The following is a 14235-nucleotide window of genomic DNA, read 5'->3' on the forward strand; positions in this document are numbered from 1 at the left end:
CTCTAACTGTTATAAAGTCACAGTTGGCCTCATGGTGAAATCCCAGATCGGTTTCCTTCCTTTCCGGAATCGGAGTTAGGAAGGATGCCTGTATCTTTGTAGTGACTGGGTGTATTGACACACCATCCAAAGTGTAATTAATAATGTCACCATGCTCAAAGGGATATTCATTGTCTATTTTTCTTATTTTTACCCATCTACATCTATATTGATTCAATATGGCATTATCCAGACGGATGTCTGTATATTTATATCTCATAGGAGAGAGTCACACCTTCGCCGTGGCCTGGGGTCACTCACCAGGAGTGGTAAGTACTGACGAAACTTGAAATCAACAAAATTTATGTTAGTGTGAATTAAATTGTCATGTTTGGATTGTTTCAAGAGTTCATGAAGAGCTATGAATTTTGATATGGTTCATTGTACTGTAAGTTCTATGGATTTATTGTTACAAAGAAACTGTTATTCTGTTCGTCGGACAGTTCAAAGACAAGCGACACAGGAATGCGGCAATATAATTTAGATAAGGTTTTTGATGAGTAGATCCAAGAATGCGTGTGCTTTCATGCTTTTTGTTTGAATGTTTTGGGACATGCAAAGTGAAGTTAATTAGACGATGGGATATACTGGGATTTAGTGCTCTTGGAAGAATAAAAACTGGGTTTAAATCAAAATCTAATTTTATTTGTCACATGCGCCGAATACAACAGGTGTAGACCTTACAGTGAAATGCTTACTTACAAGCCCTTAACCAACAATGCAGTTAAGAAAATACCTAAAAAATTTAATAAAATTTAAGTAAGAAGAACAAATAATTAAAGAGCAGATGTTGGTCATGGTTTAAACACTGATCATGGAGTCATTGGTAAACCGATCTACGTTTGTATATCATAGCGGTGAATTTTCTATACTGTTAAGACATAGAATATTTTGTATTTTTATCGTGAAGATTTCTGGTATGTACCATTTGCTAATTGTATTCTTATTGCGGAACTGTAATAAAATCTGATCACTTTTAAATGTAGTTCTCACATTTGAGTAATATTTCTTGAATTATTATTTGGTGAAATGTCTAATGGTAAATGTTATTCACAACATACATAGCAATTATGCTTGGTCTCCAACTGTGCATCTGTAACTCAATAATTTAATGCTCGGCCATTGATTGCAAGATATTAGCTCCTTGTTAGAAATCTATATTATTCAATTACTACACCCACACTGCTCGCGTGCGCCAACGAGCGTCTGTGTTGCCAAGGGCTAAAATAGAAGTCAGATCTATTTCTGACACAGATTGCGCTGCAAGTCCTGCCTCTCCCATCTCCTCATTGGTTTATAGAAGCAGGTACCCACGTGCCATCTCCTCATTGGTTATACCCACGTGGGGGACTGAAGACGAACGAGGTCAGTGGCGGTAATGCACCTAATTTATGAAAGTTGCCAATCGCAATATAAAGTCAAGAGAAGAAAAAGCATGGAACGATGAGAGATGACTAGAAACGATTCGATTGACCGTTTTATGTGTGGATTAATTGGTGGAGTAGAGGACCTTGTGCATTTCAGGTAAAATAACAACTCCATGTTTATATCCCAGGACAGCAAGCTAGCTAAATAGGACAAATTAGCTAACAAGTGCAAGCTAGCTAGCTAAATGTCCATAAATGTTTAATGCTTTTCGACCTGTTCCCAAATTAATATAATTGGTTCAGAGTTTGTTTTGATATTTTAACCTGCGTGTCGTGATCGCGTTGGGAGTGGGGGGACAAAATACATTCATGCACGATGGCGCAGCCGGTTTGGGTTCCGTGTTAGCCTCTTAATAATTGCATAACGGTAAACCTAGACACGTGCATCTTATAGCATTTCTGGTTCCTCTCTAGGTTTTTGCCTTTCTAGGGAGTTTTTCCTAGCCACCGTGCTTCTACACCATGCTTCTACAGCTGCATTGCTTGCTGTTTGGGGTTTTAGGCTGGGTTTCTGTACAACACTTTGATATATCAGCTGATGTAAGAAGGGCTATATAAATACATTTGATTCCAAGTGGTGACGCAAGGCTCGCAACCTTGGTATACCCACTGGATATGATTATGGACCTTATAGCATTCACATGATAATGGAGTAGGATGGTATATCAGAGTAGGATCATAGACCCCTACACTAATTCTCTGTCATCCTTAGACAAAGTGAATTTTCACTATTCTACAATTGTAAAATGTTAAGCAAAAATGTTCTCCTGAACGTATTTAGGCTTGCCATAACAAAGGGGTTGAATACTTATTTTCACCATAACATTCACATGGGTAGGGTTGCAAAATTCCCCAAATTCCACCTGTGATTTCTAGAAAACCTCACAAGTCCAACACTGACATCAGTGTGTGCATGTGTATGGTTGCAAAATTCCTTTAGCCTGGGAATTGGGGAAAGTTTTCCAGAAATCACGGGTGGAATTTTGCAACCCTACGCATGTGAACGTTACCGTGAAAATGTTAAGGGTCTTACATTTTAGCAGCGTGAAAGACTTGACACAGCACCTACATTGGAACCCTCCCAGGATCTCATTAACTGGTCACTTGACAGCCATGTGACAACCACACAGAGACTGTTACTAAAGGGGCCTCTCTGGCTAGCCCACCACCAAAGACAAGTCAAGTTAACGTTAGTAGCACCCGGAGATGCTAAAACACATGTCATCATACAGAAGATGATATACCCACAATATAGGGCTCCCGAGTGGCGCAGCGGTCTAAGGCACTGCATTTCAGTGCTAGAGGTGTCACTACAGACCATGGTTCGATTCCAAGCAACCAGCCGTGATTGGGAGTCCCATAGGGCGGCGCACAATTGGCCCAGAATCGTCCAGGTTGGGTTTGGCCGGGGTAGGCGGTCATTGTAAATAAGAATTTGTTCTTAACTGACTTGCCTAGTTAAATAAAAATTAAATAAAAAATAAAACACCAGGCTAACCATATAAAACAACTTTTACACAATGCACATGAAATTCACAAGGTCAGGAGAATGTGAGATCATCTCCTTTTTGACACACACACACTCTTCAACAGAAGAGAGGGCAGAGGAGATGAGGTTAAGAGATTCACACAGACATGGCAGAAAGGAATAAGAGAGAAAGCTGTGAAAGAAAGAGACGTCATAAAATGAGAACAAAGAAAAAGGAAATAAATGAGTTAGAATGAAAAATGATTGAAAGATGAGGGAGAAAGGGACAGAAATGACAGCAGGTGGGAAGTTGGTCAGAAGAGTGTGAATAGAAAGGGAAAGGGATGGGAGAGAAGGAAAGTTAAGAGTGCAGAAGACATCCCTGCATCCTGCAGCCACTCACTCATAAATGACATCACTCAGAGACCATCAGCAGTGAGGAGTAAATCTTTAGACCAGGGCTGCCCAATCTTGTCCCTGGAGTGCTACCCCCGGTAAGTTTTCACTCCAACCCCAGTTGTAAGTAAACCGATTTGCTTATGAACCAGCTAATTATCAGAATCAGGTGTGCTAGATTAGGGTTGGAGCGAAACCCAAGAACAGGGTTGGGCAGCCATGCTTTATGACTAGTGGAGATGAGAACCTGACATTACCTTCTCCTCAGTGTTCACAGTCACTTAGAGAACGTACAACAATGTTTCCTTGTTCACATCCCCTCATGAATTTAAAAAGGAATTGACTGGTGTAATAAATGTAGTGGAAACTCATGCTTACCAAAACAATGACTTTAAATTAACTCTGGGGTAAAAGGGTAGATCATAGGAGCGCACAGTGTGTGTATATCTCTCTCTCACTCTCACACACAGACGTTTACTTCCCCCTAGTGTTCAGCACCTAGCACTGCCACCCAGTCAGAGATGGCACAACTGCAAAGGTTGTGCCAAAGGCTGGTCTAGCGGGAAACAACACCACCTGTAGTACACATGCACAACCCCCACGTGGGTTTGAATCCCAGCCCCATCACTATTCTGAATCTCCCTCCCTCCCTCTCACTGCATGCTATAAAATGAAAATACTTTAATATATGCAGAGGTCAGAGCAGAATCAGGCTGTGTAAGAGGTCAAATGTATTCATGTCTATTTTCCAAACCAGCCAGAAACTAGGCTGTTGTTGATGTCCCAGTCTTTTTGGGAGATGCATCACCTTTTCTTTTGTAGCAAACAAAAGCTTTAGTGCTCTTCAGCAGTCTGAGGAGAATGAGACGTCAGGGTTAGAGGTTACCTGGCAGTGACGATGCTCTGCAGCAGTCTGTGGGAGGAGTCTGAGAGGTCAGAGGGCACCAGGATCTCTACAGGTTTGACCTTTAAGACTCGCCCCTCCAGCTCACAACGCGTTGAGCCGTCCACAAAACAATCCAACAGCACGTCACCTGTACTGGGCTGCACCGCCTAACACACACACACACACACACACACACACACATTGAGAGAACGGGTTAATATATATATTTGTCTACATTTCAGCACCAATTGGTAGATTCAATTATCTACAAGATCAGAATATTTAGGGTTAGGAAAGTATTTATGGATAATGAAAAATGGTTTTCAAAGCCTTTAGATACGAAATATATTGATCAATAAAAAAAAAAAAATACTGGTTCAATCCATAAAATATTGGAAGGTGAGAAAAGTGCACAATAGGAGTTGAATAATAGTCCTATAAATCTACCCTAATCCTCACTAATCATGGAACTGTAATGACAACAGTCCAGTCATTGTGAACCGTGCACCAGGCTCCAGGTTTAAACTGCTAAGTTTGGTCTGAGTTAAATAATGATTCAAATAGGCTGCAGGTACCAAATTATTGCACTACTTTAGCTTAATATTATCCACTATTGATAGCGACCCTCAGGAACAACTACACAGACAGAGGAAAGAAAGGTAAACGGAATGGAATAAAAAAAAAATCGAAGAAAAAAAATAGAGCCTTTACGCAGAAATGAAAAAGGTGGTTTGATTAATTCTGAAAGCTTCAATATTCAGTTCATCAATGGTAAAATTGGAAGTAATATACAATATCATACACTGCGTGCGCAATTTTTAGGCAAGTGAGTATTCTGATCTTATCATTATTTCTATTCACATTTTCAAACTCCAAACCATATAAACTTGAATGCTTATTGGATTTAATCATTTTCAGGTGATATGTATTTGTGTAATGAGGGAGGGTGTGGCGAAAGTGAATAACACCTTATATCAAGGTGTACATAATTATTAGGCAGCCTCATTACCTCAGGTAAAATGGGCAAAAAAATAAATTTAACTGACACTGAAAAGCCAAAAATGTAAAAATGCCTTTCAGACGGATGCGACACTCTTTAAATAGCTAAACTATTGAGGTGTGACCACCGGACATTCAAACGTTTTGTTGCGAATAGTCAACTGGGGCGCAAAAAACACATGGGGAAGAAAAGGCGCAAATTAACTGCAGAAGACTTGAGAATAATTAAATGTCAAACTACCAGGAACCCATTATCCTCCAGTCCCACCGTATTCCAGAACTGAAACCCACCTGGAGTGTTCAGAAGTACAAGGTGTCAAGTGCTCAGAGACATGGCCAAGGTCAAGAAGACTGAAACAAGACCACCACTGAATAAGATTCACAAGTTGAAGCGTCAAGATTGGGCAAAGAAATACCTGAAGACAGATTTTTCAAAGGTTTTATGGACAAATGAAATGAATGTGACTCTTGATGGACCAAATGGATGGGCCCGTGGCTGGATCAGTAATGGACACAGGGCACCACTTTGAGTCAGGTGCCAGCAAGGTGAAGGAGGTGTACTGGTATGGGCTGCTATCATTGAGGATGAGGTAGTTGGACCTTTTCGGGTTGAAGATGGACTGAAACTCAGCTCCCAAATCTACTGCCAGTTTCTGGAAGATTCTTTCGTCAAACAGTGGTACAGGAAGAAGTCCTCAGCATTCCAGAAGGCCATGATCTTTATGCAGGACAATGCTCCATCCCATTCATCCAAGTACTCCACTGCTTGGCTAGAAAGCAAGGGCCTCAAAGATGCCTGAATAATGACCTGGCCCCCTTCCTCACCGGACTTAAATCCTATTGAGAACTTGTGGGCCCTTCTCAAACGTGAGATTTACAGTGATGGAAAACAATACACCTTTTTGAACAGCATTTGGGAGGCTGTGTTTGCTGCTTCAGCGAAAAGTGATCATGAACAGATAAAGAAACTGACAGACTCCATGGATGGAAGGCAGTTATTGAAAATAAGGGTGGCTATATTGGTCACTGAATATTTTTGAAAGGCCAAAAATGTTATATAATTGTCATTTTGTGTTACTTATCTGTTACACTTACTCTAAAAATTGAGAATAAACAAGTGAGTTGAGAGAAATTATTTTTGTAATTTAGTTGCCTAATAATTCTGCACACTTATATATTTCCCTGAGAAAGACAAAACTCACTTTTCCTTTGTTAAACATTCAGGTTTGAGGTTCAATAACATTTTGGATTGACTGAGAGCATTGTGTTTGTTCAACAATAAAATTAATCCCGAGGAATACAATTTGCCTAATAATTGTGCACGCAGTGTAATATGGAGAATAGTATGATAAAATATACCCTAATTGCCCGCACTGATCATGAAACTGTGCGATGACAAGTGCCAAGTCTTGCGCCATGCGTCAAGTTCAAAGTAATGGTTTGAGCTCCATAATGATTTAATAAGCTTACTGTACATGTCGTGATTTATTTTTACTATAAATTTGTAATTGGCCTTCATAAAATAGTATCCACTATTACTTGACCCTCAATAACAAGGACAGGACAGCATTTACTGAAGAAACAAATAAAGTTAGGCTAAGTCAAACAAAGAGGAATGGAATTCTATGAATGTAAGGAAAGGGAACAAACACTAAATTATTAAATATTTATTACTTATGGTCGCTACCGATAGTGGCTAATAATATTTAACTTATAGCCTACAAATTGAAGAAAACTAGGGCTGGGAATTCACATGGACCTCACGATACGTATTGCGATTCGAAACTGTGATTTGAGGTTCCAAACATATAGCTCACCATATGTCTGAGCAGAGGGACAAGAGTGAGCCATGAGAAAACAAGTTGACTGGCAGCTTCATTAAATAGGACCTGCAAAACACCAGTCTCAACGTCAACAGTGAAGAGGCAACTCCGGGAAGCTGGCCTTCTAGGCGGAGTTGCAAAATAAAAACAAACAAAAAAAAGCCATATCTCAGACTGGCCAATAAAAATAAATTAAGATGGGCAAAAGAACAGACAATGGACAGAGGAACTGCCTAGAAGGCCAGCATCCCGGAGTCACCTCTTCACTGTTGACGTTGAGACTGGTGTTTTGCAGGTACTATTTAATGAAGCTGCCAGTTGAGGCATCTGTTTCTCCAACTAGACACTCTAATGTACTTGTCCACTTGCTCAGTTTTCAGCTGTGCTAACATAATTGCAAAAGGGTTTTCTAATGATCAATTAGCCTTTTAAAATGTTAAACTTGGATTAGCTAACACAACGTGCCATTGGAACACAGGAATGATGGTTTCTGATAATGGGCCTCTGTACGCCTTTGTAGATATTCCATAAAAAATAAGAATAAATTCCAGCTACAATAGTCATTTACAACATTAACAATGTTTACACTGTATTTCTGATCAATTTGATGTTATTTTAAATGGACCAAAAAAAATTATGCTTTTCTTAAAAAAAAACAAGGACATTTCTAAGTGACCCCAAACTTTTGAACGGTAGTGTACATAGACCGCCACCCCTTGTTTTACCAGAGGCTGCTGTTCTATCCTGCCGATGCAGTGTGTAACCTGCCAGCAGTATGTTAATCATGTCGTCGTTCAGCCACGACTCGGTGAAACATATGATATTACAGTTATTGATGTCCAGTTGGTAGGATATACATGTTTTTAGCTTGTCCAATTTATTTTCCAGCGATTGTACGTTGGCCAGTAGTACGGATGGCAAGGGCAGATTAGCCACTTTTCGGCGGATCCTCACAAGGCACTCCAATCTCTTTCCCTGTTATCTTTTCTGTTTCTTTCTCCTGCAAATGACAGGATGAGGGCCTGTTCGGGTGTCTGGAGTAAATCCCTCTCGTTCCGACTCATTAAAGAGAAATACTTCGTTCAGTTCAAGGTGAGTAATAGCTGTTCTGATTTCCGGAAGCTATTTTCATTCATAAGAGACGGTAGCAGCAACATTATGTACAAAAGAAAAGTTAGAGAAAATGCAAAGAAACTAATAAAATAGCACGGTTGGTTAAGAGCACATGAAACGGCAGCCATCCTTTCCGGCGCCATCTTCAAGCATAAAGAATACATGTTGATATGTTTTTCCATTTCCTACCATGACTGGTTTCACATGAATATCCAGTGATAAGGTAAAATATATCTAAAACAATTGTTATTTGGCCTATACACATACACAATCCCCTTATCCAAACTGATTACTCATTTACCTAGCTCTTATCAATGTATAAATTACAGTGCATGGAGTATGCTGTTATTTCTATCGTAAAAAAATTAAGTAAATGCTTTTTCCACTTGGAACCGGCAGGGTCGCTCGACTTTATTCATGGTTTCCACATGCGTAAAGAATACGCTTAGAGAGAAAAGTGTGTAAAATGGGGAATGAAGTTCCATTTACGTGCACATAACTCAGGTCTGAATTACCCCACTTTGAGCCCGTGTGCGTACAATTGAGTGTGTACTCACCACCAGCCCAATGATTAGTTGTTTTCTGTGTTTATCCCAGGTCTCACTGAGACAGAGCAGGTAGCTCTCTGGAGGATCTGTCACCACATCATCACACTCTCCCTCCTCCACATCAACCAGACTATGCACTGGGTTGACGTCTGATACCCAGGGTCAAGGGTTAATAAGCACACTATAGTGGAATGAAGACATCACACACAGGAGGACACTACTGCAGCTGTGAGCAATTGACTACTCTTATGCCTGGTCCATACATCACCTGTATGGATATGGTAAATAACACAACACACACACCAGCATATGTAAGGATACCCTCCCCCACCAGTGTAGACTTTGTGTAGAGTGCGCTGAGTTGGCGGGTGAACAAAGTGTTCTTATTGGCTCCGGAGGCCTTAATGGCCGACGTCTCTGTCTGCTTCACCACGCCCACCTGAGGTGAGAGAACCAATCACAGTCAATCAAACGTAAATCAGAAACACTAACATCTGTCATCACTGACAAATAATTATTTTTCTTCCTAAATGAATGTCTGAGATTAATAGCATTTGACTGTTAATCTGTGGCAGACAATAACATCACACATAAACAAAGGCTATGGTGACATTTAACAGTTGTATGCCTAAAACATTACATTACTTAAAATACTCTGTCTGCCCTTTGACTTCAATAATGAGTTGCAACAGTAATGGGCCTGACTGGAGAATCTTGAATCTGCCCTGTTCCACACCTTGTAGCCCTGGGAGACAAGGCGTCGTACGTGAACGAACAAGCGGTGTGTGGGAATGCTACACGTCATGAAGTTATGGTCCAGGTGACAGAAGATGTTCAGCTGCTTCGCTGCTTTCTACACACACAAACCAGTGACAGATGTTTAGCTCCCTTGCTGCTATCTACATACACACATTGATTAACACACTTCAGGAAGTTATAGTCCAGGTGACAGAAGATGTTCAGCTTCTTCGCCGCTCTACGCACACGCCTCTCACCTCTGCGTCCTCTCCAAAGAACCTGTACTTGTATCCACACTCCACAGCCAATAGAGCGTCGTTATGTTGCTCTTTAATCTGCAGGTACTGCTGCTCTAGAGGAGTGTACCCACTCTTAGAGATCCTACAGGGGGCACTGGTCACAGAGACTTCACCCCCTACTCCTGGAGGAGTCTTCATTACACCCCCCCTTCTTATTCTTCTTCCTTCTCCTGGCTTGGCAAACTGAATGAGGCTGAGGGCCTGGGAAGGATCACAACAATAAAGTTTCCATTCAAAGCTGCAATATGTAACTTTTTGGGTGACATGACCAAATTCACATAGAAATGTGTGTTATAGATGTGTCATTCTCATTGAAAGCAAGTAAGAAGCGTTAGATCTGTTATATGTGTACTATTGCTATGCTTCCTGTTCTTAAGTTTACTTTCAGTTTTGTACAGCAGCTTCAAACAGCTGAAAATACAATATTTTTGGTTATGGAGAACACATTTCACAGCAGTGTAGATGGTACAATGATTCTTCACACTATACTTGCTTCTTTTGTCACAAACTTAAATTAAGCAAACTATTAGAATTTTAGCAAATAGTTAATGCCGGAGCGATTTCTACATAGAGCAACTTTAACATACAGTTTCAAACTCACAGAATACAATTAATTAGAAGAAAATCAAAGAGAAAGGTGATGATGATCACTTACCTGTTTTTTGGTTGATGGCTCTGGACTCCGCCACTCCTCTTCACTTTTCTGTCTCTCTTGATCACCAGTCATTTCTCCGTGGGCCACAGCCTCCCTACCTCCTACATCCCCAGGCCCATTACCTCCATGAGCACACCCACCGCCTACGTCACCAGGCCTACCACCTACATCCCCAGGCCCGCCACCCGCATTCCGGGGCCCAGGAGGGCCTCTGCCTTGGGGCTCACTAGGGCAGACGAAGCCCTTCAGTCTCTCCAGGGTGGAAGAGGAGAGGATGCCTGCCCCTCGAGAGGAGGGGACCCTGATTTCTGATAGGAGAAAGGGATAAGAGTTGAAATGAAAACTGGTAGTGGCTGTGTAAACAAACCCAAAGTGTGGATTGCAGGCAAATTGAATTATTTCAAAGTACATATTTATACACTCTCCTTCAAGGTAAATCATTTTCTGATTTGGGTTAACATTTTCAGGGGGGTGCCTACTATAATTCTGAGTGTGGACTGGACAAGCCTCCACTCTCTAATTTGAAGCTTCCAAAATAGTTAACAGCTCCTTTACATGTCAGAATGTTGAATAAACTTCATTTGAAGTTAGTCTACCTAGTGTCCACTGGTTTCATCCTTATATTGTTGGAAATTTGAAATAAAATATCCACAGGAAAGTATTATTAAATCGCACTTCAAAATGAGTTTCTGTGCATGGCTCTCACAGCTTGTTCGTTAATCATGTGCACAAGCAAGTACATGCACGGATACACGTGCACAACGTAAGTACATGCACATATACCTACCAAGCTCTTGTAGGTGTTTATATGGTTTTGCCCATGTGCCAGGAGATTGAAATCTCAACGGCAGTACCAGTGTTTTGAAAAGTCGGTTTAATAATACTTTCCTGTAGATATTTTGTATAAAATTTTCAGAGGCATAAGGACCAACCGCCCAGACAAACGGTAGAGTAAGCTCAAATAACATTTTATTCATCATTCTGGCTTATAGCAGTTGTCAGAGAAAACAACTACCTTGTCTTAGCTGATTAGCTGTTGTTGTCTTACCCTTTGTTGTCTTAGCCAGCTCTCCCAATCAACACCTGTGATTGCTTTATGCCTCGCTTTATGTCTCTCTCTAATGTTAATATGCCTTGTATACTGTTGTTAAGGGTAGTTATCATTGTTTTATTTTACTGCGGAGCCCCTAGTCCCACTCAACATGCCTCAGATCCTCTTTTGTCCCACCTCCCACACATGCGATGACCTCACCGCATAACTAGTGCGTCCAGAGATGCAACCACTCTTATCTTCACTCAATGCCTAGGTTTACCTCCACTGTACCCGCACCCTACCATACCCGTCTGTACATTATGCCCTGCATTATCCTACCACGCCCAGAAATCTGCTCCTATTATTCTTTGTCCCCAACGCACTAGACGACCAGTTTTGATATCCTTTAGCCATACCCTCATCCTACTCCTCCTCTGTTCCTCGGGTGATGTGGAGGTTAACCCAGGCGCTCTCATTTGTTGACTTCTGTAATGGTAAAAGCCTTGGTTTCATGCATGTTAACATCAGAAGCCTCCTCCCTAAGTTTGTTTTACTCACTGCTTTAGCACACTCCGCCATTCCTGATGTCCTTGCTGTGTCTGAATCCTGGCTTAGGAAGGCCACCAAAAATTCTGAGATTTCCATCCCCAACATTTTCCATCAAGATAGAACTGCCGACGGGGGAGGAGTTGCAATCTACTGCAGAGATAGCCTGCAGTAAAGTTCTGTCATACTTTCCAGGTCTATGCCTAAACAGTTCGAGCATCTAATTTAAAAAATGTATCTCTCCAGAAATATGTCTCACTGTTGCCGCCTGTTATAGACCACCCTCAGCTCCCAGCAGTGCCCTGGATTCATATGTGAATTGATTGCCCCCCATCTATCTTCAGAGTTTGTTCTGTTAAGTGACCTAAACTGGGATATGCTTAACACCCCGGCATTCCTACAATCTAAAATAGATGCCCTCAATCTCACACAAATTATCAAGGAACCCACCAGGTACAACCCTAAATCCGTAAACATGGGCACCCTCATAGATATTATCCTGACCAACTTGCCCTCCAAATACACCTCTACTGTTTTCAATCAGGATCTCAGCGATCACTGCCTCATTGCCTGCATCCGCTATGGGTCTGCGGTCAAGCGACCACCACTCATCACTGTCAAACGCTCCCTAAAACACTTTGTGAGCAGGCCTTTCTAATAGAGGTCGACCGATTAATCGGAATGGCCGATTAATTAGGGCCGATTTCAAGTTTTCATAACAATCGGTATTTTTGGCCACCAATTTGCCGATTTAAAAAATATATTTTTTTTTTTTTTTTTTAAACCTTTATTTAACTAGGCAAGTCAGTCAAAGAACACATTCTTATTTTCAATGACGGCCTAGGAACGGTGGGTTCAGGGGCAGAACGACAGATTTTTACCTTGTCAGCTTGGGGATGCAACCTTACGTTAACTAGCCCAACGCTCTAACCACCTGCTTTACGTTGCCAAGGTAAGTTGCTAGCTAGCATTAAACTTATCTTATAAAAAAAACAATCAATCAATCATAATCACTAGTTAACTACACATGGTTGATGATATTACTAGTTTATCTAACCTGTCCTGCTTTGCATATAATCGATGTGGTGCGCATTCCCGAAAAAGGACTGTCTTTGCTCCGACGTGTACCTAACCATAAACATCAATGTCTTTCTTAAAATCAATACACAAGTATATATTTTTAAACCTGCATATTTAGTTAATATTGCCTGCTAACATGAATTTCTTTTAACTAGGGAAAATGTGTCACTTCACTTGCAAACAGAGTCAGGGTATATGCAGCAGTTTGGGCCGCCTGGCTTGTTGCGAACTGTGAAGACTATTTCTTCCTAACAATGACAGCCGACTTCGCCAAACGGGGATGATTTAACAAAAGTGCATTTGCGGGAAAAAAATGCACAATCGTTGCACGACTGTACCTAACCATAAATGCCTTTCTTAAAATCAATACACAGAAGTATATATTTTTAAACCTGCATATTTAGCTAAAAGAAATCCAGGTTAGCAGGCAATATTAACCAGGTGAAATTGTGTCAGTTCTCTTGCGTTCGTCGCACGCAGAATCAGGGTATACAGAATCTGTCTCGTTGCGAACTAATTTGCCAGAATTTTACGGAACTATGAAATAACACTGTAGGTTGTGCATAACAGGAATATTTAGACTTATGGATGCCACCCGTTAGATGAAAAACGGAACGGTTCCGTATGTCACTGAAAGAATAATGTTTTCGAGATGATAGGTCATTATATGGTCAAATCCGGAAACTAAGGTTTATTATATTATAGTTAAGTCTATGATTTGATATTTGATAGAGCAGTCTGACTGAGCGGTGGTAGGCAGCAGCAGGCTCGTAATAGTCAAAGGTATATGGTTTAGAGAGAAATAGTCGACGCGTCATAATTCCTGTAATAACTTGCGGCTGAACTTGAAAGGGGTTCCTTCGTTATTTTACCGTTCATGTCTTCCATAGAGAACGTCTTGATCTACTTCAAATAAGGTCTGTGTTTTGTGCTTAAACTGCCTCGACGTTTTGATACCCGTGTAAATCTCACTACGTAACGTTTGTCAACATATTTTCATAAATCCACTCTACAAAATTTTTTATCTTCGCTTATATTGATCAGAGTTATATCCTATGGATATCTACACAGTTATAAAATTGGCAAGGTGGTCTAAGCCTAAACCAAACACAGACCTTATTTTAAATTAATCTAAAAATATCCTATGGAATAAATGAAGGAACCGCTTTTCAGATTTTGCTAGAA

General features: G+C 40.8%; 1 protein-coding gene across 8 annotated transcripts in view; it reads right to left on the reverse strand.

Moving 5' to 3' along the window:
• msh3 (mutS homolog 3 (E. coli)) overlaps positions 1-14235 on the reverse strand; it is a 150947-nt gene that overhangs the window by 133193 nt on the left and 3519 nt on the right. For all 8 annotated transcript variants that reach the window (XM_045707204.1, XM_045707203.1, XM_045707201.1 and 5 more), the window contains 6 exons: positions 10392-10699; positions 9695-9937; positions 9436-9552; positions 9021-9138; positions 8709-8848; positions 4217-4383 (listed from right to left, as the gene is read on the reverse strand). In XM_045707204.1, coding sequence (XP_045563160.1) covers positions 4217-4383; positions 8709-8848; positions 9021-9138; positions 9436-9552; positions 9695-9937; positions 10392-10699 — 1093 coding nt within the window. The remainder of the gene's footprint in view (positions 1-4216; positions 4384-8708; positions 8849-9020; positions 9139-9435; positions 9553-9694; positions 9938-10391; positions 10700-14235) is intronic.

This window comes from Salmo salar, chromosome ssa24 (assembly GCF_905237065.1).
Source record: "Salmo salar chromosome ssa24, Ssal_v3.1, whole genome shotgun sequence".
Classification (NCBI taxonomy): domain Eukaryota; kingdom Metazoa; phylum Chordata; class Actinopteri; order Salmoniformes; family Salmonidae; genus Salmo; species Salmo salar.